Below are 26,447 nucleotides of genomic sequence, written 5' to 3'. Positions count from 1 at the left end.
CCAGGCCTGATTCCAGAACCTTGCCCTTTACCACCACCCGGCCCAGCCCGAGATCAAGAGATGGCAGCGCTGTAAGGGCTCAGGCCACACCAGTCAGGCTCCAGACTGTTCCTCCTTCCGCTGCCAGAGGCTCCGGCCCAGGAAGCAAGGAGGAGTAGCTGTGTTGCTGTCTGAGTGAGCTTTTAGGAAGTCACCATTGCTCTGGGCTGGAACGTAGCACATCCGAAAGGCCCCACACAGAGGGTTCACTGTACACGGTGCCACGCCTCCAGCAGGCTCCTTCCGGAGGCTGTCGTGGTACAGGCAGCTCTGGGCACAGCTGCTCAAGGGCGGGTCCAGACCGTGACTCATCCATCCACCTGATGGCGTCCTTCCGGTGCCCGAGAAAAGAAAGGTGCCTCTGTGAGGACTGATGTGGGAAGATGTCCCCAGCGTGTTCAGAGCAAAGAAGTGACTTCAGAGCAATATATTTAAGTGTGACATAAAAACTTCACGCACGGGGACACTGAGGCCCAGAAGGGGCCGAGTGGGTCAGGGGCAGCTTTTTATTATGGAAAAGTTGACAGGGCGGCAGAGAGAGAATGGCCCATACGCCCGTCCTCCACCCTCAGCACGTCACCGGTCAGGTCTTCCGTCTGTGCTGCCCACGGTCTCATGTCCCTTGTCTTCAGTCTTGCCTGCCCGGCAGGGTGCTGTGAGTGACCGGAGAGGGGCCTGTTCGGGTTCCTGATGCTTAGGCTTGTCCCTCAGAGGTCAGAGACCTTCGAAAATTGACTTTTGGAAGGAAGCTGGTTGGAGCTGGTATGAAGGGGACGCAGGCGGGGACCAGCGAGGACCTCTGGTCTCTGCTTGGCGTTGATTCTTGGCTGGAGCCTTTGAGCCCAGCGCTGGTCTGGGCCGGGCCGGGCCAGCCTGGGCAGGGTGGACTGATGGCTCCCTTCCCCTCCCCAGTACCCTGTGCGCCCAGCCTCGATGACCTACGATGACATTCCACACCTCTCAGCCAAGATCAAGCCCAAGCAGCAGAAGGTGGGGCTGCCCTCTGACAGGTGGAGGAGGGGAGGGGCGATACAGGTGGGGGTCGATGCATGCGAGGCGGAGACGGGCCTTTTGGGGACTAGAAGCCCAGAGAAGGAGCGATTGGAGGATTTGGAGGAGAACCAGTCGCTTGCAGAGCCTGGAAAGCTGAGGAAGGAAAGTTTCCAGAAAGAAAGGGAGTAAAGCAGCTGCAGAGAGGCCAGGGAAGAATAAGGCTCGGGATGAGTTAGAGCCTGGGAATGGGGGGCTCATGTTCACAGGATAAGGCAGGGACTGACAGGCAGCAGCTCTGATAAGCTCGAAGTGCCTTGAAGGCATGGGGTGATAGGCGCCAGGAGCACTGGACATGTGCCTTGTCCAGGGGGTGTCTGCAGCTTCAGCCCCCCCCCCATTGCCACTTGCAATGACTTTTCAAGAAAAGTTGGAAATGAGAATTTTTATGAGAAAATCTCTTGAATTTTTAATGTTGGCACCGAATTTAGACTTTGGAGGGTAGAATGGGGAAGACAAATAGAACTACATGACACCATCCCCCAAAAAAGCACTCTGGTCTTTCTGTTGGAATTGGGGTTTGTGACCTTTGATGTAGACTGAACCCCAGAGACCCTTAGGGAGGGATGTGTGTTGGGCCTGCTTCTGGGCAGGGCTGGGATTGGCAGGGACTGGGGCCAGGACATGGCTGTGGCCAGGTTGGGGGTATCCTTGAGTTCCTCATAGCTGGTTGGGGTGCTGATGCCTGCAGGTAGAGCTTGAGATGGCCATCGACACCCTGAACCCCAACTATTGCCACAGCAAAGGGGAGCAGATTGCACTCAACGTGGACGGCGCCTGCGCGGATGAGAGCAGCACTTACTCCTCGTGAGTTCCCCGGGCCCAACCTCCAGGCTCTGGTGTGCCTCAGTGAGAGCCCGTTGCTGGGCTCCCTACCAACGTCCCAACTTCACATGCTTGGGCCTGGCACAGTCCTGCCCTGTGGCAAATCTCTTCCCTCCCGAGAGGCCCCTTGATGGGAGTGGGGGCTTGACCCACCCTGTCCTTGGGCCACAAATCAGGCCTTGGGTTTTCTCTTCCCCAGCTTCCCTCCTGAGGCTCACATATGCTGAGTTGGGGCTTTGCTCCCTGTCCCTTGGTATTAAATTTCAGCAGGTGTCCGGGGTAGAGGATGTTGTGCCTGCCACGCCCTGGGTCTGGAACTGCCTTTCCCTTGACGTCTGTTCTCCCTGTGCTCCCAGGAAGCTGATGGACAAGCAGACATTCTGTTCCTCCCAGAGCACCAGTAACACAGCCCGTTACGCTGCCGCACTCTACAGGCAAGGTACCCGCGCTGGGCAGCCAGGCTGCCGTGGCTCCTGGAGGCCGCTTGGGTGGGAGGGAAGCAGGAGGGGGGCTGGGACGGGGGGAGGCTGTCCCTAGCCTGGTACCCAGCTTTCTGCTCCCCGAATGCTGGATGCCCTTAGGGGCCAGGCAGGTTGTAGAAATGACATTGTCAGGGGGCTGGAATAGGCCACCTCTAAGGACTTCTGGCTTTTGATGCTGCCTGGCCTGATAAAGGTGGTGCTTCCAAGGTCACTGTCCTCCTGGGACACAGACATACACACAGCAGAACTTTTGAGACAGGTGGGAGAATTTTGTTTTAAATATAAGGTACTTGTGGGGCTTCTGGTTGGCTCAGTTCGTAGAGCGTCCAACCCTTGATTTCAGCTCAGGTCATGATCTCAGGGTCGTGGGATCGAGCCCTATGTCGGGTTCTGCGCTTAGCATGGAGCCTGCTTGGGATTCTCTCTCCCTCTGCCCCTCCCTCCATTCGCTTGCTCTCTCTACATCCCTCCCTCCCTCTCAAAAAAAAAAAAAAATTCAAGGTACTTATGCATGAGCAATTTTACTCTTAGCATCCACCCAAGAGAAGTGAAACATCTATCCACACAAAATATGTTCATAGCAGCAGTATTCATAATAGTGAAAAGGTAGAAACAGTCCATATCTGCCAGCTGATGATAGCAAAGTGCACTACAGCCGTGCAACTGAATGTTATTTGGCCACGTGAGGAAATGCAGTCCTGCTGTGTCCTCTAGCATGCGTGATGCTCGGTGAGAAACCGTCACAGAAGGCTGCACGCTGTAGGAGTCCGTTTATATGACGTGTCCCCAGGAGGCAAGTCCGTGGAGACAGAAAGCACGTAGTAGTTGCCCATGGCTGGGAGGAATGTGGGTTGGGGAGTGACTGAGGATGGGTTCAGGGTTTCTTTCTGGGGAGATGAAAATGTTCTTTGGGGGCAGGGCACAGAGGGCGAGAGAAATCCCAAGCAGGCTTCACGGTCAGTGCGGAGCCTGTCACAGGGCTCCATCTCACAACCCTGAGATCGTGACCTGAGCTGAAATCTAGAGTCAGGCGCTTAACCGACTGAGCCACCCCGGCGCCTCTCAAAATGTTCTTAAATTGATTGTAGTGCTGGTTGTACAGCTGCTGGAATATATTAAAATACATTGACTAGTATTCTTTAAATTTTGTATGGCATGTGAATTCTATCTCAATAAAGCCATTAAAAAGTAAGTATTTAGTGTTCATAAAGCAATAAGTAAAACTAATTTGAACACTTAGGAAACAACTAGGAAAGACTCAGAAGTAGTATCAAATAACCGTATCCTTCTTTTTTGATTTTAGTAAAATGTACATAACATGAAATTCACCATTTTAACCATTTTTTAAAAAATATTTATTTTAGAGCATGCTCCCGGGGGGCAGGGGGCGGGTAGGCAGAGGAAGAGAGTCTTAAACTAACTCCATGCCGAGCGCAGAGCCCGACACAGGGCTCGATCTCACGACCCTGAGATCACAACCTGAACCGAAACCGGGTCGGACACCTAACTGACGTGCCGCCCAGGCACCCCTCATTTTAACCACTTTTAAGTGTGCAGTTCAGTGGCGGTGAGGGTATTCGCGTTGGTGTGCAGTCGTCACCACCGGCCATCTCCAGACCTTGTGCTATCTTCCCGACGTGATTGTTTTCTTCTGTAGCCAAACTTAACTTTCTTTCTTCTGAATCTCTTGTCTTGTTTTTTAGGATTCTTTCTCCCATCCTAGGTTCATACAGAGGTTCTCCTAATTTTTTTTTTTTAATTTTATTTATTTTTTTGACAGAGAGCGATTGCACACAAGCAGGGGAGAGGGAGAGGGAGAAGCAGGTAACCCAGTGAGCAGGGAACGTGACGCGGGGCTTGATCCCAGGACCCTGAGATCATGACCTGAGCTGAAGGCAGACGCTTAACCAACTGAGCCATCCAAGCACCCCCTAAAATTTTTTCCAGTATTATTTTATACAAAAATTTTTAACATTTTTGAAAATTATTCTCATATGTAGGGTGGTAAGATGATTCCTTTTTAATTTTTTAAATTCGCGTATAATTAACAAACCGTTATATTCGTGTCGGGCGTACAGTAGTGCGAGTCAGTGATTCTGTACCTGACTCCACTCATCGAGATAAGTGCGCCCTGAATCCCCATCACCCAGTTCACCCATCCCCCACCCACTCCCCTCTGGTAACCATCAGTGTGTTCTCTGTGGTTAAGAGTCTGTGGGTTCTGTGTTTGTGTGTGTGTGTGTTTGTTTTGTTTATTTAAGTAGGCTCTATGCCCACCCAGTGTGGGGCTCAAACTCATAACCTAGAGATCGAGGGTCGCATGCTCTACCCACAGAGCCACCCAAGAGCCCCGAATTTGTTTTTTTGTGTGTGTGCTTCCCCACCCCCCGTTCTTTTGTTTCTTAAATTCCACATATGAGTGAAATCATGTGGTATTTGTAGGACCATTTGCTTCTTTACCCCTGACTGCAAGCGTTCCGCTCTGAGTCCAGAAGCCTTTCACAGAGCCACTTACCAGAGCCTCAGCGTGTGATTTCTTCTCTTTCAAGCCCACATTGACTTGAGAGAAATTGATGGTTTTTGCATCGCCTCCCCATACATGGGTCTAATTCACAAGGAAAAGTCCTGATAATCGTCGCGGACTGTGTAGTCACTCCTCCAGCTGGCCACACCAGGGCCGTTCCTCCAGCCACATTTGCACTAGCAGACTTCTGAGCGGATTGGGTGGGATTTTGACGAGCCGAGTTGGAGGATGAGGAGGAGAGGCAGTCTGTGTGGGGAGTGGGCGGTGGGTGTTGAGGGTGTCTGGCAAAGAGGCCTGGCGGGGAAAAGCAGGCCCTGTTTGGAGTGGAAAAGTTGCCCTGTGTGCCAGAGCAAGCAACTGGGGGGCAGGGGGTGGCGACCGGGGTCGGAAAGGCCTTCGGTGCTCATGGGGGAGGGTGTGCAGGCAGGCTTAAAGAGGTGGCTCATGTCCTGCTGCAGCTGTGTGCTTACTGGGCCAGGAGGGGTGGTTGGGAAGGGCCATGGGCCGGGTGCTCCCGAGGCTCTGGGACTGGGAGCTAGAGCAGAGGTGGGAGGTGGCTTGGCGGTGGGCTGAGGCCTTTGGGGGAGTCCAGGGCCTTTTGTGACTGCCGTGAGCCAAGCTGGGTGGGTTGGCCGCAGTTCCCAGGGTCAGGTCCAAGGCCTTCCTCCTCTGCCAGGTGAGCTGCACCTGACGCCTCTCCACGGCATCCTGCAGCTGCGGCCCAGCTTCTCCTACCTGGATAAGGCGGACGCCAAGCACCGGGAGAGGGAGGCGGCCAACGAAGGTGAGCTCTGGATGCCTAGCCCTTCTGTCTGCATCTTGGTGGGATGGGTTGGTCGTGGGAGAAACTGCACAGGGTTGGATTCCAGGGCACTGAGCAGCGTCCCTCCCTCTCCCAGTGGGTGTGGGGAGCACTCACAACCAGAAATGCCTTCCTGCATTCCCGAGTGACCCCTGGTGGGCAAAACTGCCCCCAACTGAGAAGCGCTGACTTGTCCAACCACCTGTGTCTAGAAGGAGAATTCCCAGAGACCCCTGCCTGAGGCCTTCTGGGGAGTTGGGGGGCTCCGCCAAGGCTGCAAGCAGCGTCCGCTTTCTCTTGCAGCAGGAGACTCTTCACAGGATGAGGCGGAAGAAGACGTGAAGCAGATCACGGTGAGTGAACTCCGGCCCCGAGGAGAGGGAGGGCCTGGGGGGCAGCTGCTGGCTCTGTAGCTCAGCTGCCTGGAGGCTGCACGGGGTGGGAGCGGCTGTGCAGAAGCCGGGCTCTGGGGGTGAAACAGATACTAAAACAGGGTCCCGTTCTTCAGAGCCTGCCTGCGGGGCGGCCTGGAGGGATAGCCTGTCTGCCCACCCTGACTTGTCCCAGATGTACACAGGATAGCAGCCTGGGGTCTCCGTAGCGCAGGGACCCTGGGGCTTGGCTGGAACTGGAATTGCCTGGGAGGAGGAGACCGGGGCCTAGGAGGTCCAGGGAACCCGCACAGTCTGTGCCGTGTTACCTAACCACGTAATTCTGTCTTTTCAGTGGTGCACAGATGCAGCATTTCTGTCTAATACTTATTCCTGTATTGCAAGCATTGTGAGGAGAATATTGCCCTTCCACTTAGGGCTTGTGGAGTTTCCTCTCTGTAAGCATATGGAAGTTAGAATGAGTATTTAAGGAAGAAAGCACAGAGTGACACAGATGGCGTACGGACGTGGCTTAAGTTGTGAGCCTTTGCGCCTCCTTGAAGACGGGCTGATACCGACATGACCGCTGTGGCGGTGGTGGGTGCTCGCCCTGTTCTCTCAGTAGCTTGTTGAATGATCAGCCTCCTTCCCTTCTCGGGGACTCAGCTGGCCCTCGTTTAACAAGTCATCCTTAGGCCCGTGAACTTTAAAGCACCCGTATAGAATCCCAGGATTCTGACTGGCTGGCCCAGTCAGTAGAATATGCAATTCTTGATATCAGCGTCGTGAGTTCAAGGCCCATGTTGGGTGTGGAGTCTACTTTAAAAAAAAGAAAAAATCCCAGGGTTCTGTAATCCACCAACGGCCCTGTGCAGGTGCCCTTCATAGGAGAGGTGTCAGGGCTTGGTTCCATCGGGATGCTAAGCAGCAGAAACCTGGATCTACCTGGCATGAGCCCAAAATGGAATGTATTGGTCTCTGTTACTGAAAAGTTGAGGGGTAGCTTCAGGTATGGCTGGATTCAGGTGCTCAGGCTCTGTCATCGAGACCTGGTTTCTCCATCTCCATCTCCAGGTTCTGCCTTCCTCTTTTGGCCTCTTTCTCAGGCAGGGTGTCTGTCCCCAGTGGTACAGAGTTGTCCCAGCTCCAGGCTCACATCCTCCCAGCTTCCAAGACCCCAGGGGAAAAGAAACTTCTTTCTCATTACTTCTAACTAAAGTCCCAGACTGGACTCATTGGCTTGGCCAACCCTGAACCAGCCCCTGTGGCTAAGAGGATTTGGTGCTCGGATTGTCCAGGTCTGAGTCACGTGCCCACTCCTGTGGCTGGGAACGTGTGTGGGGGTGGGGGCCGGGGGAGGGATATTTGCTCCCTTGAGCTGAGGGGGACCTGGGCATTTCCCAAAGGAAAACGGGAGGGGGGCTTTAGCAGTGGGAGTGGAAATGGATTGGGTGCTGGGCAGGCAGAAGGAAGAAAAAGCTGCTCCCTGGCCTGTGTCTGCGAGTCACAGAGACGGACACAGTTGGAGCTGAATTTAAGAGATGTGTGTTGGGAAATGAGGGGAGGGGGAGCAGTACGGGGCCGGCAGCCCAGAATGGGTCCTGGGCCTGAGGCCACGACCCCCCTCCCAGGTGCGGTTCTCCCGTCCTGAGTCAGAGCAGGCCCGCCAGCGCCGCGTGCAGTCCTACGAGTTCCTGCAGAAGAAGCACGCCGAGGAGCCCTGGGTGCACCTGCACTACTACGGCCTGAGGGTAAGCCGGGGTCCCCAGCGGTGGGAGCTGATGCTGGCCCTGGGCCGGGGTTCTGGGAGAGGAGCCCAGTCTCATCTTGAACTGGTTTCAGATTCTCTGAGAGCCACTTGGTGGTAGGGAGCCCAGGGAGAGAGGGTCAAGTCCTGGGGACAGTTTATCCCTTGTTCCAGCCGGTCTGCTTAGCGTGTGTCCCCAGGGGATCAGGAGAGTGAGAAAGGAGTCCACCATCCTGGGTCAGGGGTTTCGGCATCCCCAGGCTCTCGTCAAGTGTGAGCTTCTTGCCGGCCCCAGGGTGGGGCTGGTGTTTGGTTATGTACTTTTATGCATCGTGGGTCCTGAATGAAGGTGCTTTCGACTACTCTATACTTGGTTTTCATCTCGTGTGCTGACTTAGAACCCAATCCTTGAAACTGTATTGAGTAAGGGAAGCGATTGAATCAAAGCCAAAGATGCCATAGGGCTCCCCAACATTTTTCTCGGGGAGGAGCAACTCCTGATTTCTCTGGAACTTTCCTGAAAGAGATTCAGGTTGACAGAGCCTTAGAGTCAGACTTCCAGAAGCTCTGCTATTTCCTGGTGCATGACTTTATGCAAATTACCTAATGAGATAAGTCGATACGTATTTGCAGCCATTGGACCAGAGCCTGGAACATAGTAGGTGCTCAGTGACAGTTAGCTGTTAATATTTACCATTGCTGTTAATGGCCCTGTGTCGCAGGCAGGGTACCTCAGCACGGGTGCTGGGGCTGTTCGGTCGTAAAGCTGGAAATGCTTGGTTGAGACCACTTCGCAGAGGCCTTGAGTGCCATGCTCAGGTGGTTGGATGTGATCCTTTGGCGAGCCTTGGGGCAGGACAGTGGGCGGCTGGAGTGGAAGGTGATGCAGGGGTGAAAACTGGATGGCAGAGGGGCTTGGGGGTGGCGCTGGCCCGAGATGGTGGCTGAGGGTCCTCCCACCCTGCCCTTCCCCAACAGGATAGCCGCTCTGAGCATGAGCGCCAGTACCTGCTGTGCCAGGGTTCCAGCGGGGTTGAGAACACAGAGCTCGTCAAGTCACCCAGGTGGGACCGGCCGGGCCGTTTAGCCCTGCGGGCTCCTGAGCCTACCACTGGCCCCAGGAGGGTCCCTTTGGTGTGGGGCCTTCCTCGGGACTGTGGCCTCTTCTGTAGCAACGGAGACGGACATGGGAGGGGGCCCTTCGTCCTCTGGAGAAGGCCAGGAGGGTGGGTGTGGAAAGAGATGGTCGCCCTTTCTCTGCAAGTTTGGGCGGGAGCTAGGGGAGGGTGGGTATGGGTCTCTACCCCCTATCCCCCAGCCCTCCCTTGGGGAGGCTTCAGCCTAGGTGCGATCTGGGTTTGTGGGCAGGAGTGGGGCAGGGACAGAGCCCAGGAGCTGCTGACCCTGCCCTCTCCCCTGCAGTGAGTACCTCATGATGCTGATGCCGCCCAGCCCGGAGGAGGAGAAGTGAGTAGAGTTGGGCCGGACGCCACCCTCCCCACCCCCCATCTCTCTCACCCTCCTCTGACATACCGTCTCTGTTTTCAACAGAGACAAACCCGTGGCCCCCAGCAACGTCCTGTCTATGGCCCAGCTGCGCACGTTGCCCCTGGCCGATCAGATCAAGATCCTGATGAAGAATGGTGGGTGGACACCCCCTTCCCCCAGGCGGACCCCAGCCCTATCACCTCCTGAGGAAAATGGAGTGTGGGGCAGACTAAGGACTGAGGGGCAAGGCCAGAGGCTCCCACCACCCAGAGCTTGCCTGGCTTTACAGCTCTGGCCTTGTCTGGAAGGAACGCACTCGGCCGGGCTCCAGTTCCTGTTCTCGATCCACCCTGCTGTGTGAGCATGAGCAGACCACTGACCCTCCCGCGCCTAAGGAACTAGGAGAGCTCCTGGGGGCTGAGATGCTCTCTCACGGCGTATACAGAGCCTTGCACGTGAACATGAGCTCCGTTCGTTCGCTTGCACTATTTTGTGGCACCCACACCAGGCTGCACACAGTAGGGAGTGGTCTCCTTTCTCAGAGGACTCGGGGGGCCAGGATCTGTAGGGCAGACGTGGGCCCTGAATCTCAGAGCTGGGTCCCAGGCTCCGGGCTCCTCTTCGAAGATACCACCTCCAGGTTCTCCAGGGGCCTGAGCAGAGGGGAGCTCCCGGCTCTGCCTGGGGCTGCTAAGGCGCCAGCCCACTGGCCTTGCTAAGAGGACGTGGGGCCTACCCCAGGCCCTTTCTGGGCCAGAGTAGTAATGGTTTTACCCCCCCACCCCCACCCCCACCCCCGTAGGCTCCACGCCCAACATGGGGTTTGAACTCATGACCCTGAGATCAAGAGTTGCATACTTTACCAACTGAGCCAGGCATCCCATAATAGTTTACCTTTAAGGAGCACCCCTTGGGGTGTCTACTCCAGGATTCAGTGAGTGCGGGGAGCCTGCACAAGCAGCCAGTGAAGTCAGCACTTGTTATTGCCCGCGTCGTCTGCGTTATTCCCATGCTGGGGTGGTTGTGTGAGCCTGAAGCTGTATAGACTTGGTGGATGGGGGGTGGCGGGGGGAGGGAAGGGCCGGGGCCTCTTCCCTTGCCTGATGTCTTGTGCACCCTCCGCAGTGAAGGTCATGCCTTTTGCCAACCTGATGAGCCTCCTCGGCCCCTCCATCGACTCTGTGGCTGTTCTGCGTGGCATCCAGAAGGTGGCGATGTTGGTCCAAGGAAACTGGGTTGTGAAGAGGTGAGTTCTCTTTATGGGAGCGTCTGATCCATTTAAAGTCCTCGTGATTACTGATGTTTTGGGTTTAAGTCCACCACAGCGCTGTCTGTCTGTCCTGCATTTTATATCCATTCTTAGCTGCTACTGGATTCTTAATCATTCTATTTCTCCCTGCTAATTTGAAAGTTACCTTTTCTGGGCTCTTTTAGTGAGTACCCTACAGATCCAGGGTGCGTTCATAACTGATCACGGTTTAATATTAATTGCTGTTTTACCCTCATCCAGGACGATTCAAAGACCTTAGAATGTTTTATATTTACTTTCCTCCCAACTCGTGCTGTTGTATTTATATATTTTAATTGTATTTTAAAACCCACAGGACATTATCATATCCAGTTAATATTCTTCAGATCTGCTCACATATTTACTTTCTTATTTTGCTCATCATGCCTTTCTGCATCTGAGTTTCTGTCTGGGATAATTGCCTTCTGCCAAAAACTGCTGGGGTGTTTCCTTTAACGAGGGTCTGCAGGGGCAGAGTTCCCTTGGGTTTTGTATGGTTGGAAAGGTCTATTCCACCTTTGTGGTTAAAGGATACTTTTCCTGAATGTAGAATTCAAGGTTGATTTCCTTCCACACTGACATAATTTCATTGCATTTATTCCCATTGTTTCTAGTGACGAGTCTGCTCTCTTTACCCCTGGTTCGCTAGGCCCTTTTTGAGATGTTCTCTTGTGGCTTTCCACAGTTCATTAAGATGCGTCTGAGCATGAGTTTTCTTTCACGTGTCCCATGGGGTTCGGAGCATGTGGCTTGATGCCTTTCAGGAGTTTCTCTTCTGTGATCCCTCCACCAAACTGTCACTGTCAAGGGGTTTTAGGGACTTCTGTTTTGACCGTCCCTCGTGTTCCTGGCACTCAGTATAATGCCTGGCACATCTTAGGCCCTTGCTAGGAAGTGTGGCTGCATTTTATGTGTACTTGGATTATGTTTAATTTTAAGTAGTTTACACAGAATACACTAATAAAGACTCTAGAAAGTGTGGTGTAAGGTGAACTGAACAATCTGTCAAAATATGAAAAAACTTCGAAATTTTTTAAGTACTTCATTGCTGAAACTCCCATCGTTTCGGTTGGTTGGCCAAGTGAATTGTAAAGGCTATTCACGTTGCTGCCACCTGGTGGCGCCCTTGCACTGGGAAACATGGCCAGTGTCTGTCAGTAGGTCGCGGCTGTTGTCTCCTGCCACGTTGTTTGATTGTGGAAGGTCTTTGGATGGCGCATCACTTGTTAAATAGGACCACCAGCAGAAGGAGTGGGGCAGGAGAGCAGAGGCTTCTCGGACACAGGATGGTCTGGGGTGCTGTGAATGAATGAGAGCTAGGAGGGGCCGTCCCGTCACTTCTGAGGACACTGACCCAGAGAGGCAGAGACTTGCCAAATGTCTGACAGCAGGGCAGCCAGCCACAGAGCTGGGGTCTGAGCTCTTCGCCCAGCACTGCCTGTGGCCCTGGTGCTTCTGCCCTTTCAGCCTGGGGTCTGTCCCTGTCAGGGCCTCCCGGGCCTCATGTGTTCTGCCTGCCGCCGTGCTTCGGGTCCTGCTGCGAGCCCTCACTGCCATGCCACGGCCTGGGGGTGGTGCTCCTTCCTCGTTGTTCCTTTGTGTTCCTGTGAGGAGATGATGCAGAATTCACACATGGTTCACTAAATCTGTCTCCGTGGCATGTTCTGTGCCCTGTGCTCCGCTGTCATTCACATGCTGTCCCCGTTCTCAGGAAATGTGTGCGGGCGGAAGTGGGCACCATTACAGATGAGCGCATGGAGTGCAGGGATCCGGGGCATGTGCCATGTTCATCCGCTCGTTCAGTACCTACCTAGCGGCTCCCTTCCCTCTGTGTGGCAGTGATGGCCCCTGTCCTCATAGTGTGTTTCTGGGAAGGGAGTGGACACAGAGCTCAGCCTGGAAGGAAGAGTATTAGTTGGTTACCAGGTAGGATTGAGGAGGGGAGGAGAGAGGTCTCCCAGCAGAAGGAGTGGGGCAGGAGAGCAGGGGCTCCTCGGGCACAGGATGGTCTGGTGTGTGTGTGTGTGTGTGTGTGTGTGTGTGTGTGTGTGTGTGAATGTGAATGACAGGGTCTGTGGCTGAACTTGGTCACGGTTATACTTGTAAGCCTCAGCTACCTGCTTATTCACCCCTGGGCCCTGAAGTTCTCTGAGTTGGACTGCTGGTCCCATTCTCTCCAAAGGCTTCAGCCCCACTTGTGCCTCAGGCCCCATCCAGGTCCCATCCCTAACCCCTCTTGCTCCCACTTACACTGCCTGCCTGTCCCTTCTGGCAGGTGGTGAAGCTACGTCCTGCTTCCCAGCCAGTCTTTCTGGGCCTCACACCTGCCTCGAAGGTGGGACTCGCTGTCTCCCCAGAGTCCCAGGCTGGCCTGTTTCTGAGCCCCTGCTCTCCCTGACTGCAGTGGGCCTCAGGGCTGGCCAGTGTGTGCATGGAAGGTCATGAAGGACTGGGAGGAAGGACACTTGGGGGGTGTGCTTCTTTTCTGTGTACGTGTTCACAGAGCCAGGCTCCGCGGTGGAAAGGGTGGCCCCGAGGGCAGCTCTCCGACCTGTGTTGGAGAGGCATGGGCTGGGCCGGTGCTTGGAGCTGGGGGTGGGGCGCTGCAGGAGCGGAGGGGCTGGGACTGGGACTGACCTGCTCCTGCTCTTGTTGGCAGCGACATCCTGTACCCCAAGGACTCCTCCAGCCCTCACAGCGGCGTCCCTGCCGAGGTGCTCTGCCGGGGTCGTGACTTCGTTGTAAGTGCCCAGGCTCCCTGGCTTCTGGTTGGTTGGGCAGGGATCATGGGAGGGGGTGGCTCTGGACCCTGTTTCTTTCTCCTTCGACTCAGAATCCTGGAGTCTTGGGCTTCATAAGAACATCTGAGTTCCTCTTGCCTGGGGATTATAAACCAGAGGCCCGTAGGTGGACTCTGGCTAAGGAACGTGTTTCATTTGGCCTGAGTAGTTTTTTTTAAATGTTCATCTGTATTAATGTTTAAAATTCAAAATCCTGGTGCAAACCAGATTTCTAGCTCATTACGAATAGTTGGACAGTCTGGTACCACTTTGCCCAAACCCCTGAATGGCGCCGACTTCGGGTGGGGCTGACTGTCCCGCCTCCACAGTCCCAACGCAGGCCTGCTTCTCTCGTACGTGTTCCCTGTGTTACTGCGGGGGGTTTTGGCAACTCCAGAGCTAGCTCATTGCCCTGCCCTCATCCGGTAAAGCCCGGCCCAGGTATCCCTCTCAAGGGCTTGAACCCCGGCTGCTGGGATCCTTTGAGGGGACTCGGTCTCCTAAGCTGTGCGCAGGGCACCCTGAAGCTGTTGAAGAGAGTGCCTGCGTTTTCTCTCAGCCTGGCCGGGCATCCTGGCTTCTCTGGACAGTTAGCAGCTCGGGGCCAGAGTGGTGGATATCTGACCCTGGGCATGCTCACAGAGCCCGTGGGCCGTTTGCCACTGCCTGCCAGCCTGTCTCTGTTCACGTGGACGCAGTCAGAGCAGGGCCTGGGTGGGGCGCCTGGGTGGCTCAGTTGTTAAGCGTCTGCCTTCGGCTCGGGGCGTGGTCCCGGGGCCCTGGGATTGAGACCCGCATCGGGCTCCCTGCTCTGCTGGGAGCCTGCTTCTTCCTCTCCCACTCCCCCTGCTTGCATTCCCTCCCTCTCGCTGGCTGTCTCTATCAAATAAATAAATAAAATCTTAAAAAAAACAAAAACAAAAACAAAAACGGGGCCTGGGGGCAGGGGCTGGTCCAATCTGAGTTCTTGTCAGGACCGTCTTCCCTCATCCCAGGCCCCCAGGACAACTGCAGGGGCCTGGGGGGTGGTCTTAGGAGTAATCCGTCTTTGTCTCCTGGAAACAGACTGCTTTTTCTCCCTCAGATGTGGAAGTTCACGCAGAGCCGGTGGGTGGTGAGGAAAGAGGTGGCGGCAGTGACTAAAGTAAGTGCTCTCGGTCAGAGGCCTGGGCCCTGCCGCTGCAGGGAGCGGGGCCGGGCGGCTTTTGGGCCTGTGGGCCTTACCTTCGTCCTCTCCCCCAGCTGTGCACGGAGGATGTGAAGGACTTCCTAGAGCACATGGCCGTGGTGCGGATCAATAAGGGCTGGGAGTTCATACTGCCTTACGATGGGGAGTTCATCAGGAAGCATCCAGATGTGGTCCAGCGGCAGCATATGCTGTGGACGGGCATCCAGGCCAAGTAAGGGGTTGCTGGGCAATCCACAGCCACCTCGCCCCCCAGGCCAAGTGTGGGCTGGTGGAGGCACGCTGGGGCCCCATGCACCCCTTCCTCCCAGAAACCCCCAGCACAGGCCTGACACAGCCACCCCTGCCGATCAGAGCTGGTGTGTCTGTTCCGAGGGGTTGTGAAGGAGCAGGAGCCTGGGCTCGTGTGGGTCACTGCTGCCCGCCCCAGCCTGGGGGCTCCCGCTGGGCACGGGGCCTGTGCCGTGGGGAGGGCTGGCAGGGCTCCATGCAGCTGGTGTCTTCAGTCACCAGGATATCCCTGCCTCGATGGCAGGGGTTACTGTAGTGAGGCAGGTGACAGGGGACGTGGTGTAAAGTTAAAAGCGTTTATTCTTCTTTTCAGATTAGAAAAAGTGTATAATCTTGTGAAGGAAAGCTTGCCAAAGAAGCCAGATGGACAATCAGGTGTGCGAGGGGCTTTGGACTGGGCCGGCCCCTAACCCAGCCCTGGCTCTGGGAGGCCTGCTTTGTGGGGGCTTGTCAGGGCTCGGGCTGGAGAGGGGTGTGTGGCTCTCATCACTGGGTGTCCTTTCTGTGCCTTCCTCCCCCTTCCCCACAGACCTCAGCTTAAGGCTTGGCCTTAGGGACTGAGGGCTTCTGAACTCCGGGGCTGTGCTGGGGCGCAGGCCTTCCTGGGTTGGCAGAAGGTGGCGGTGGGACAGGAGGAACTGGCAGAGACTCAGCAGTAACCCGTCCTGGTTTGAATCTCCCAACGTGGGATTCTCATTTTCCCCACTTCTGTTTCTTTCCTCATCGTGGGGGTAGCTCCGCTTCCCCCCCACCCCACCGCCCAGTCAGTGGGGGTGAGAGGCAGGACCGAAGCGCTTGCTTCAGCCCCGCCTGGCCTGCGTTGTTCCTGTGCCCTTCCTCCGGGGAGCAGGATGCCCCCGTCAGCCTGGCAGGGCTTATCCGTGGGCAGAGGGCCCTTCTCTGCACTGTCCCTGAGCCCCCCCCGAGCAGCGCTGCCTCTCCCCACAGGGCCTGCTGCTCTGCTCTCTGGGGACCAGCGGGTCCAAGTGGCCAAAAGCAAGGCCCAGCAGAACCACGCACTGCTGGAACGGGAGCTGCAGCGGAGGAAAGAGCAGATGCAGGCGTCCTCGGTCCTGCCTGGCGTGCGGATCAAGGAGGAGCCCATGAGTGAGGAGGGAGAGGAAGAAGAAGATCGAGATGCAGAGGAAGACGAGGAGCCCATGGACACCTCTCTTGGTGGCAGCCTCCACAACAGGCTGGCCAATGGGTTGCCTAGCGGGCGGGCGACAGGCGGGGACAGCTTCAATGGGCACCCGCCCCCAGGCTGTGCCAGCACCCCCGTGGCCCGGGAACTGAGGGCCTTCGTGGAGGCCACCTTTCAGAGACAGTTTGTGCTCACGCTGAGTGAACTCAAGCGCCTCTTCAACCTGCATCTGGCCAGCCTGCCACCTGGCCACACACTGTTCAGTGGCATCTCGGACCGCATGCTGCAGGACACGGTGCTGGCCGCCGGTTGCAAGCAGATATTGGTGCCTGTAAGTAGAGCCTGCGCCTCCGGTTGGGCGTGCATGCGAGGCCACCCTCTGCCCCTCAGGACGGCTCCCAGGCAGGCAGCACCTTTCCTGGCGGGAAGGCAACAAATGGGGTCACTCTGGAGTGGCCTGCGCCACGCTTGCTTTGGGGGAACCAGTTGTTTGCAGGCTGCATGGGAACTCGGGGGGAGCACTGACCTTGGTCTGAATCTTGGCTCTCATGGGGTGGCTTTGTGTTAGCTTGGGCCTCTTAGGCTCTGCACCCTCATCTGACGTGGGCACATGTTGGCTTTGCCATCCTAGGACTTGGGTAAGGGCCCACTGAGATGTCCGAAGGCGCTAACCCATTGCTTGGCCTACAGCAGGGCCTTGGTCCGTGCAGGTTCCTGTCAACCCCGCCGTTTTTCAGGATAAATTCGCTTCTGCCAGCACTTGATCTTTGCAATTTGCAGGTGTAGAGACTGACTTCAAAGAAGTGAAATGAGCTTGTGTAAAGGTCATATACCCAGGAAGTGCTAGAGCTGGAATTGGAACCCAGTATAGTGGCTGCAGGGCTGAAATCTTTTCTGCTTTAACTGAGATGCGCTGACCCTTTGAGCCGAGCCCACAGCTTGTGCCTGGGCTCCGGCAGGCCTCTCTGGCTAGAGGTTAGCTGAGCACCGTGCTCAGCATTTCTGCTGCCAGGCCTGCAGGTGGCAGCATGAGCCATCCACACCCCAGGTCTCTCGTCTGCGTTGGCAGGGGCCCTGGAGTAGAAGTGTAGGAGCAGAGGGCATGTTGCAGACCATTTTCCTTCCTGGCCTATGGCTTCAGGAAGTGGTGCTGGTCATTCTCTCCCCCCTGCCTCTGCCCAGACCTGGCAGCAGACAGGTCTGGTGTGGGGCCGTGGCGGCCTCGTAAGGGAGCGTCGACAATTGCAATCCAAGGTCAGAAGCACCTGCAGCCTCAGGTGATGTGAGGCGAAGGCCATCTTTGTGTATGTGAGACACGGAAACTAGGACGAGAGGCCCTGGATATGAAGCTGGCTAGGCTCTCCCAGGAGATCTGGCCCTCGTGGCAGGGAGCCTCCTTGGTGCAGTTTCCTATGGAAGGTACCAGAGTTTGGGGGCCCTGTCCTATTTGGAACCACCTTTGCCCACCCAGCAAATGGGTGTAGTTAGCTCCAGGCTCCCCTTTCTCGGAGCTGGGCCAGGCAGGGAGGGGCACCTGCCCAGGGTTAGCTGGGCTGTCTTGGGCTGCTGGAGTGGATGGGAGAGGGATGTGAGGTAGGCTGCTCTCAGGCACCGCTGCCCCGCTCCTTCCTCTTGGTGGGGCTGGTGTCCCCAGGAGACCATACAGGATTGTCCCCTCTGAGGAGGAAAGGACCTCTGAAGTGTCTAGCCTCGGGGTGCTGAGGTCCAGGGAGAGTGAGTAGACTCACAGACTTGAGTTTAACCCTGGTGCTGCTACTTATTAGATGTGTGACCCGGAACACTAAGTCAGCGGAGCTGGCTTCTTCCCCTGGAGAGTGGGAGGCTGCAACACCTTGTTCCTGCCTCTCTGCTTTCCAATGATCAAATGAGATTGTACGTTTACAGTCCTCCTGGGGCTTTATGTGGTAGGAGCCACCACTGTTGCTTCTGTTGTGGGGTCAAGGCTGGAAACCAGGTGCTGTGAGCCTGGCCCCCTTTTTCTTGGTCCACCTTTGGACCCAGCTGAACCAAGTGGTGGGGGTTGCTTGGGAGTCAGGCAGGGCCTCTCACCGGTACCGGCACAGCCCTTGAGGGAAGGGGTTGGAAGGAATCCCCAGGATACTCCTAGGGCGGTGGGAGTGCTTCTCCCACATCTGAGGGCTTATGTTGGAGGTGAGCTAATGCCAAGCTAGCAGGAGAAACAGAAACCAGATTCCTTTCCTTGTCCAGTGAATCTGGGGGCTTCCTGCTGTCCCACTGAAGTCCTAATAAGTGGCAAGAACTGGAATTGGAGCCCCTGGTCTCACATGGGCTCATTTTTCTGAGTGGGACTCATGCAGACCAGGGCAGGTGGACCTGTGTGGTAAAGACAGACAACTCACGCCTGGGCCTTGGTTAGTTTCCCCCCCAGACTGCTGCGTCCCCAGATGAGCAGAAGGTGTTCGCCCTCTGGGAGTCTGGAGACATGAGCGATCAGGTAAGGTGATCTCTGCTGTCTCCCCAAAAGCAGGGAGGTGGGGTGAGGCCTTTAGGGAGACGCAGAGTACAGAATGTACACTTCAGATTTTCCAGCCACTCCCAATTTTAAATAATCTGGCTCTGTGTATTGTGAAAACAGGCTGCACGTGCCCATCATTTGAGCCGAAACCAGTGGTTCCTGAGTGCCAGTCTAGACCAGCTGCATTAGAATTCTCTTAAAAATATATATATAGGCTCTTAAGACTGATGCCAGAGATTTAGTTCAGCTCTGTAGGAGCTAGATATTTACGTGTTTACAGACTTTTTTCTTAAAGATTTTATTTGAGAGAGCACAAGCAGGGTACAGCAGGCAGAGGGAGAAGCAGGTGTCCCGCCTGGGGCTTGAATCCCAGGACCCTGGGCAGACAACCAACTGAGCCACCCAGGCACCCCTACATGTCTATAGAGCTTTCCAAAGGATTCTGCCATCCAGCCGGGCTCATGAACCAGTGACAGTCCACATTTCTCAGGTGGCTTCTGGCAGTAAGAATCAAAAGGATTTCTTATCAGATCTCAGGTGCTGGTTTCTAAGAGAAATTGGTCCATTTTGCCTCCTGTCACACTCTGGCAGGAAGGGTCACGAGTGTCCAATGAACAAAATAGGAGTTAAACCAGCAGCAGTGTCTGTCTAGTGTGGTCATGGACCCTGAGGTCCACAATTTTCCTTAATCATGAACTTGCCTGAACTTTAAGGATTAAGGTTAAATTGCTGAAACACTAGTCTGCCCCTTCCCCAGGTCCTGTCCCTAAGGTATGGGGAGCTTCCCCCTGGGGCCCCAGCACGAGAGCAGGGCGGCGGCTCTTCCTGAGCCATCCTGTGTACACTCAGCCAGAAGAGGTGGCAGGTGGAGGAAATTCAAAGAATTTGATGATTTTTTTCTTTTAATGATCAGATTCAAATAAGGGCATATTAAAAATACACGAGACAAAGCTTTCTGGCCCTGTCTGTGCCTTTCCCTGCCTCCTAGTTATCATGAAACACCAAGTCTAAACTGCTTGTCCTCGGCTGGCGCGTCCCTGGCTTTGTTGTCTTCTTCCTGGGGTCTCGGGATGACAGGTCGGTCAGACGTACTCACCTGTAAACAGAAGTCCTGGGCGCACACAGACCGCAGTGTGGAGTTAGGTCCATGGTTTGCATCTCTTGTTTTGGGGTGGTGCTCTTTTAGGTGACTGTTTTCCACAGTAACATATTTTTGCTATTAAAGCACCGACAGGTTTTGCTTGAAATCTTTTCCAAAAATTACCGGGTACGTCGGAACATGATCCAGTCGCGGCTGACTCAAGAGTGTGGAGAGGATCTGAGTAAACAGGAAGTGGATAAAGTGCTAAAGGTACAGTTACTTTGCGTTATCAGGCCCCTGTCTCAGGTGGAGGCTGCCAGTGTGTTTCTTAAATCCAGCTTCTGGCTCCCTCCCCAGCCAGGGGGTCTCTGCAACTGATGATGGTGGATACGGGCAGAAGGACTGAACTGAGTGAGGTGTGGATGCCATCTTCCAAAAATAGTCTAGTGGGTCTTCCTTTGAGGTGACCAGGCCTGAGAGGCCCGACTCCCCTCCCCTTTTGAATCTCGTACCACTTACTTTCAGTAGAACCAATTTTAAGTTTGGCTTAAAAAGGAATATTTATCTAGTATATGAAAGTACCTAAGTATACTACTTATAATGCTTTTATGAATTAACTGTGGCACAAATACCATATTTGCAGAAACCGTGGAACATGGACCGTTTCCCTCCATTGTGATGCTCTCAGACATCCAGGGCATAACCTAGTGCTAGTTATGAGGCACTGTTCTAGGTCAGCTTATGGGTTTTTTGTTTTGTTTTTTCAATGTGCTTACAAAGCACATTCATTTATGGCTCCTCACTTTTTGGACACCCTGAGAGGAAGAGGTCCTGAGGCCCAAACACTGTTACCATAGCACTGGGATGAGGCGGATCTTGATTTCCCATTTGTGTTCTATCCATTAAGCATAAATTGAGTTGTGGTGTTCCGAACACGACGCAGTAGCTACCTTTCTTGCCAAAGTCTGCCCTTAGCACGTTTCTCTCTCCTCACAGGACTGCTGTGTAAGCTATGGCGGCATGTGGTACCTTAAAGGGACGGTACAGTCTTGACAATAGTCACAAACCACTAACCCAGTGAATCCAAGCCCAAGGAAGGACGGCAAAGCCAGCAGAGGTGGCAGTGGTCTTACTGCTTCGGAAGACACAGAGCGGGAGGAACTGACCATGCCGCGGCTGGGGCGTTGTGCTGTCTAGCGGACAGCAGGGATCATCCTCAGCCAGGGGCAGGGTCAGCTGAAGTTAGTTAGATCGCTCCCAGGAGAGAGGGCAGCCGGGACCTTCGTTCCAGTATAATTTGAAATTCCTGATGTATTTTATTATTTGGTTTCATTCTCATAATAAAGAGAGTGTATACTGACCACAGGCAGGCTGATGAAAATCATGGTTTAATATTTTACTTTTCAAACTTAATGCCAACAAGGTCTAAGTTATGTTTACAAGATGAAGAAAATGTTTTAAATATTTAAAATGCCTAGAAGCCAGTATTTAGTCTTCGATTACCTATCTGCTAAGACTTCTGCCAGTTTCATTAAACAAACCAAATTGAATTGTTTCACTGCTGGGTTTCTGTGGCCACCTTACCTTTTAAGACAATTTTATGTAGCAGTCTCAGCTGTTTACATGAACCTTAGCAAAAAATCAGAATCAAATCCCATCTATTAATGTTTGCATAAGGTTGCAAACCAAACCAGGTAAGTATGAAACAATGTATAAGTGAGGTTATCACACTTTGATGTAAAAAATTTATATTTTGTGTATTTTTAAAATAAATACTAACACTAACCTGGCATCATGGTGCTACTGTCTTCTAAGGGTTACAGGAAGGCAGTGTTGCATGAACTCTCAGAGCCTTGCACATCATCAGGGAAGGGAGCCGACGGATGGAGGGAGAACTTAGCGCTGCCCGGCAGAACAATGCAGTTATCTAGGGCATTAAGAGTAAAAAGAAACTGGTAAAAATAGAGTTAGCCTAACATAATAGCTAAAACAGCAATATATAATTTAAAACATTAGTACAAAAAATGTAAAACAGTTTTCAAGATCTGGTACCTTATACTTGGGCCACTTGCAGTTTGGACCAGCCACGGTTTAAGCGCTCAGTTGGGACATGTAGCTAATGGCAACCTTAGTGGATCGTGTAGCCCTAGAGGGTTAGGGGGGAAAAAATCAGTAAGCTGGGATGGGCAAGATGTGAAATTCTGCTCCCTAAGGCTTTTTCCATGACCTGGTTTGGGCACTAGAGTCACTGCTTTCTGAAGGTTTAGGTGATGGTCTGTGCATGCCCCACCACCAAAAAGAAAAACATATTTGGTAATGTAGTTTAACAACAACCATGAACCTGAAAAGAGTAAAAAAAATTCTGAAGTTGAGAGTGTGCCCAGCTCTTGTATATCTGCCTGAAAGGGGAGACTCCTCATGGCGTACAGCAGGTGGAGTGTGACCTCAGAAGTGATGGGGCTCAGTGCACAGTCATAGCCTGAAACACACTGATAAGGACAGAGGAGTTAAACACTGAATTCAAATAGGAAAGTAAACTTTAATGTAAGGTATACCAACGGATGAAGGAAAATGGCTTATAAGCCTTTAAACTTTTTGGAAAGAAAATTACAACAGACCAATTACTGGAGAAGAAAAGGCCCAGGTATTTTCATGGTTGAATGATGATCACATCTTTATGACAAATGCAAGGGTTAAACATGTAATGAGCCTCCAGATACTTCTGAAGTATTGACTTACTTAAAACCTGACAAAGCATGATAGGAATTAAAATCCTAAGTAGCAGTAGCATGTTAAAAAAATAACCACCCTGAGATGTCTTGCAAAGGGTGCGATATTGGGAAGAACGGTCACAGAAATGCAAGGGTGGTATCAGGGCATCTACAGTGTAGCTCACACCATGTATAAACCAAATGAGAAGGTGGAAAAAGAAATCATCTCAGGGATTGAGATCTACAATTCATTCCAGATATAAGTTCTTAAAATAGTAGATGAATTCTCATTAACCTCATTAAAACGGTAAAAAGTTAACCTGCTAAATCAAACACTCCACATACTCTTTAGGATTGAGACATATGTTTACTCACCATAGTTAATATCCTGGGTATACTACTTAGAGCAATTAGACAAAGGATTAAATTAAAAATTTAGACAGTTTTGTCTAACAAAAAAGACAAAAAGGAGTCAAAACTTTTTTTCAGGGTGCCTGGCTGGTTTTGTGGAGGGTGTGACTCAATCTTGGGGTTGTGAGATCAAGCCCCATGATGGGTGTGGAGATTACGTAAAAAAAAACAACGTTTTTTTCAGATATGTCAACAATCAACTAAAAGCTACTCTGAAAAACATTCAACAAATTAACTGGAGTCAGAAGCTTTCCTATATGCAACTACAGTTAGAAAATATAACAGAAGTGGGGTGGCCTGGCTGGCTCAGTTGGAAGAGCATTCAACTCTTGATCTTGGGGTCATGAGTTCAAGCCCCACAGTGGGTACTTAAAAATACTAAAAAAAAAATTGCTTAAAAATAAAACCGTATGGGGCAACTGGGTGGCTTAGTTGGTTATGATCCACTCAGGTCATGATCCCAGGGTCCTGGGATGGAATCCCGAGGTGGGATCCTTGCTCAGCAGGGAGTCTGCTTATCCCTCTCCCTCTGCAACCCCCAACTTATGTGTATGTACACGCGCTCTTAAATAAAATCTAAAAAAATAATTTAAAACACATATATATATATTTATATGTGTTTTAACAGAAGAAAAGATCTTACAATATTCAGGAGGTGAACCTTCTAAAATCCATTGGACCAAGTGATAAAAATTTGAAAACAGACACGCACCACTGGAACAAATGGGAAGGCATAAACCCATGTTTTTGGATTGAAGTCTCTGTGTTATAGTCTGTACTTAATTAAACGAATTTTTAAACTTGATCCCAGTAACCATTTCCCCCCAAGAACCAGACGAGCTAACTTTAAAGTTCATACTGGAAAAAATGGGGTGGGGGGAAGCCAGGGAAATTCTAAAGGAGCAATGAGGGCAATATTCTCTTAACAGGAAAATATCAAGCTATAACAGCAATTAAAAACTGCCATAGATGGAGGGGGGGCGGAGTTAAGATAGCAGAGGAGTAGGACCCATTTTTCAGCTGGTCCCCTGAGCCAAGCTGGATAGGTACCAGACCATTATGAAAACCCACGGAATCAGCCTGAGACGCAGGAAGATACATCTGGATCTCTACAAATGAACATCTCCAGCGCTGAGTATTGAGGCACAAAGCGGGGAGCCGTGAATCTGCGCACAGATACTGGAAAATAAACGGAAGGGGGGGGAGCCTCCGCGCTTGGGCACCGGGAAGCGGTAACCACCTGCACTGGGGAGCGGCCGGACTCACGGACGGGCACCCGCTAGAGAACAGACTGAGACCGTGAGCCGGGAAACACGTACGCGACCAGACTGAAACCCTGTGCTCTGGAGTGCGCGTGAACCTCACTGAAACAGGGAGCTCGGGAGCGCGCGCAGGGGCAGCTGGTGGCTGGCGGTGTTAGAAACACAAAAGACAGAGACGTGCTGGCCCTGGAAGTGAGGGCTGGGACACCGGCTGCAGGGTTTTTAGCAGCACCAACAGAAACAGTTAGAGAGGCCAGAAGAGCTCAGTGGAGAGCGGACTGCGATCTCTCTGTTCTGAGAGGGAGGCTAGGATATGGCCACTGCTGCTCTGACTCTCAGAAGAGGCACAGAAAACCACCAGGGAAAGCCACCAGAGAACAAAAGCCTGGAAATACCAGCTCACATTGTGCCCATCCCCATCCCCCCTCGCAGGGGACACGGAGACTCTACCCAAACAGGGTTGCCTGAATATCAGCATGGCAGGCCCCTCCCCCAGAAGGCAGGCTGAAAAATCAAGAAGCCCACATCCATAAGGTCCCTATAAAACAAGAGCGCACGGCTTGGGTCCTGGTCAATAATTTGGGCTCTGGGCAACCCCGCAACCTCTCTTCATCAGAATGACAAGAAGGAGAAATCCCCGCAAAGAAAAGATAATGAGTCTGTGGCCTCTGCCACAGAACTGATGGATATGGATATAACCAAATTATCAGAAATGGAATTCAGAGTAACAATGGTCAAGATGATGTGTAGACTCGAAAAAAATATTAATGAGACTATAGAATCTCTAAGGGTGGAAATGAGAGTGAATCTGGCAGAAATTAAAAATGCTATGAATCAAATGCAGTCTAAACTAGATGCTCTGACGGCCAGGGTAAATGAGGCAGAAGGACGAATTAGTGAATTGGATGATGGGATGGTAGAAGAGAAAGCTAAAACAGAAACTTGGCTCAAAAAATCCAATCTCAAGAATGCAGGTTACAGGAGATTACTGACTCAATGAAATGCTCCAATGTCAGAATCATCAGCATCCCCGAGGGGGTGGAGAAAGAGAGATTTAGAAGAGATATTTGAACAAACTGTAGCTGAAAACTTCCCCAATCTAGCAAAGGAAATAAGCATTCGTGTCCAAGAGGCAGAGAGGACCCCTCCCAAATTCAACCATGACAAACCTACGTCACACCATGTCATAGTGCAAATCACAAATATTAGATCCAAGGATACAGTATTGAAAGTGGCCAGGGCAAGGAAATTTCTCATGTACAAAGGCAAAAATATTGGGATTACATCAGACCTGTCTACACAGACCTGGAATGAGAGAAAAGGTTGGGGGGGCATTTTTAAAGCTCTTTCAGAGAAAAACATGCAGCCAAGGATCCTTTATCCAGCAAGGCTGTCATTCAGAATTGATGGAAAGCTAAGGACCTTCCAGAATCGCCACTCACTGACCAATTTCATAACCACGAAACCAGCCCTACAGGAGATATTAAGGGGGGGTTCTATAAAAGTAAAAAGGCCCCAAGAGTGATACAGAACAGAAAGTTAAAATCTATAGAAACGGGCACCTGGGTGGCACAGCGGTTAAGCGTCTGCCTTCAGCTCAGGGCGTGATCCCAGCGTTATGGGATCGAGCCCCACATCAGGCTCCTCCGCTCTGAGCCTGCTTCTTCCTCTCCCATTCCCCCCGCTTGTGTTCCCTCTCTCGCTGGCTGTCTGTATCTCTGTCGAGTAAATAAATAAAAAAATCTTTAAAAAAAAAAAAAAAAGATTAGAGCAGAGATCAATGAATTAGAAACCAGGAGCACAGTAGAGCAGACCAACAGAACTAGAAGCTGGTTCTTTGAAAGAATAAATAAGATCGATAAGCCACTGGCAAGTCTTATTCAAAAGAATAGAGAAAGGACCCAAATTAATAAAATTACGAATGAAAAGGGAGAGGTCACAACCAACATCAATGAAATAGGAAGGATCATTAGAAACTTTTATCAACAGCTTTATGCCAATAAATTAAACAACCTGGAGGAAATGGAGGCCTTCCTGGAAACCTATAAACTACCAAGACTGAAACAGGAAGAAACTGATTTTTTAAACAGACCAATTAAGTATGAAGAGATTGAAGCAGTTATCAAAAACCTCCCAATAAACAAGACTCCAGGGCCTAATGGATTCCCCAGGGAATTCTACCAAACATTCAAAGAAGAAATAATACCTATTCTCCTGAAGCTGTTTCAAAAAATAGAAACAGAAGGAAAACTACCAAACTCATTCTATGAGGCCAATATTACCTTGATCCCCAAACCAGGCAAAGACCCCATCAAAAAGGAGAATTATTAGACCGATATCCCTGATGAATATGGACGCCAAAATTCTCAACAAGATCCTAGGTAATAGGATCCAACAGTACATTAAAAGGATTATCCATCATGACCAAGTGGGATTCATCCCTGGGATGCAAGGGTGGTTCAACATTC

General features: G+C 52.2%; 1 protein-coding gene and 1 long non-coding RNA gene across 5 annotated transcripts in view; one reads left to right on the top strand and one right to left on the bottom strand.

Annotated features, from left to right (window-relative positions):
• Positions 1-21,385, top strand: part of POLR3E (RNA polymerase III subunit E) — a 29,662-nt gene extending 8,277 nt beyond the window's left edge. The window contains exons 4-21 of one of the 3 annotated variants that reach the window (XM_040635234.1): positions 952-1,029; positions 1,781-1,896; positions 2,271-2,353; positions 5,597-5,704; positions 6,029-6,075; positions 7,725-7,844; positions 8,819-8,904; positions 9,263-9,307; positions 9,392-9,483; positions 10,454-10,574; positions 13,276-13,357; positions 14,481-14,540; positions 14,639-14,796; positions 15,187-15,248; positions 15,822-16,348; positions 18,416-18,493; positions 19,740-19,865; positions 20,592-21,385. In XM_040635234.1, the coding sequence (XP_040491168.1) occupies positions 952-1,029; positions 1,781-1,896; positions 2,271-2,353; positions 5,597-5,704; positions 6,029-6,075; positions 7,725-7,844; positions 8,819-8,904; positions 9,263-9,307; positions 9,392-9,483; positions 10,454-10,574; positions 13,276-13,357; positions 14,481-14,540; positions 14,639-14,796; positions 15,187-15,248; positions 15,822-16,348; positions 18,416-18,493; positions 19,740-19,865; positions 20,592-20,648 (2,046 nt within the window). In that variant the 3' untranslated portion in view covers positions 20,649-21,385. Of the gene's footprint in view, positions 1-951; positions 1,030-1,780; positions 1,897-2,270; positions 2,354-5,596; positions 5,705-6,025; positions 6,076-7,724; positions 7,845-8,818; positions 8,905-9,262; positions 9,308-9,391; positions 9,484-10,453; positions 10,575-13,275; positions 13,358-14,480; positions 14,541-14,638; positions 14,797-15,186; positions 15,249-15,821; positions 16,349-18,415; positions 18,494-19,502; positions 19,585-19,739; positions 19,866-20,591 lie in introns of those variants that run through there. The other 2 variants (XM_040635233.1, XM_040635235.1) reach the window with 2 other exon arrangements.
• Positions 19,694-26,447, bottom strand: part of LOC103668876 — a 19,711-nt gene continuing 12,957 nt past the window's right edge. The window contains exons 2-4 of one of the 2 annotated variants that reach the window (XR_570161.2): positions 21,648-21,741; positions 21,382-21,522; positions 19,694-19,832 (exon numbers count right to left, since the gene is read on the bottom strand). This is a non-coding gene — a long non-coding RNA (uncharacterized LOC103668876). Of the gene's footprint in view, positions 19,833-21,381; positions 21,523-21,647; positions 23,088-26,447 lie in introns of those variants that run through there. The other variant, XR_570160.2, reaches the window with a different exon arrangement.

Source organism: Ursus maritimus, unplaced genomic scaffold, assembly GCF_017311325.1.
Source record: "Ursus maritimus isolate PB19 unplaced genomic scaffold, ASM1731132v1 scaffold_2, whole genome shotgun sequence".
In the NCBI taxonomy this organism is placed as follows: Eukaryota; Metazoa; Chordata; class Mammalia; order Carnivora; family Ursidae; genus Ursus; species Ursus maritimus.
Note: the sequence above shows the minus strand (reverse complement) of the source record. Positions and strands in the feature narration are given on the sequence as shown.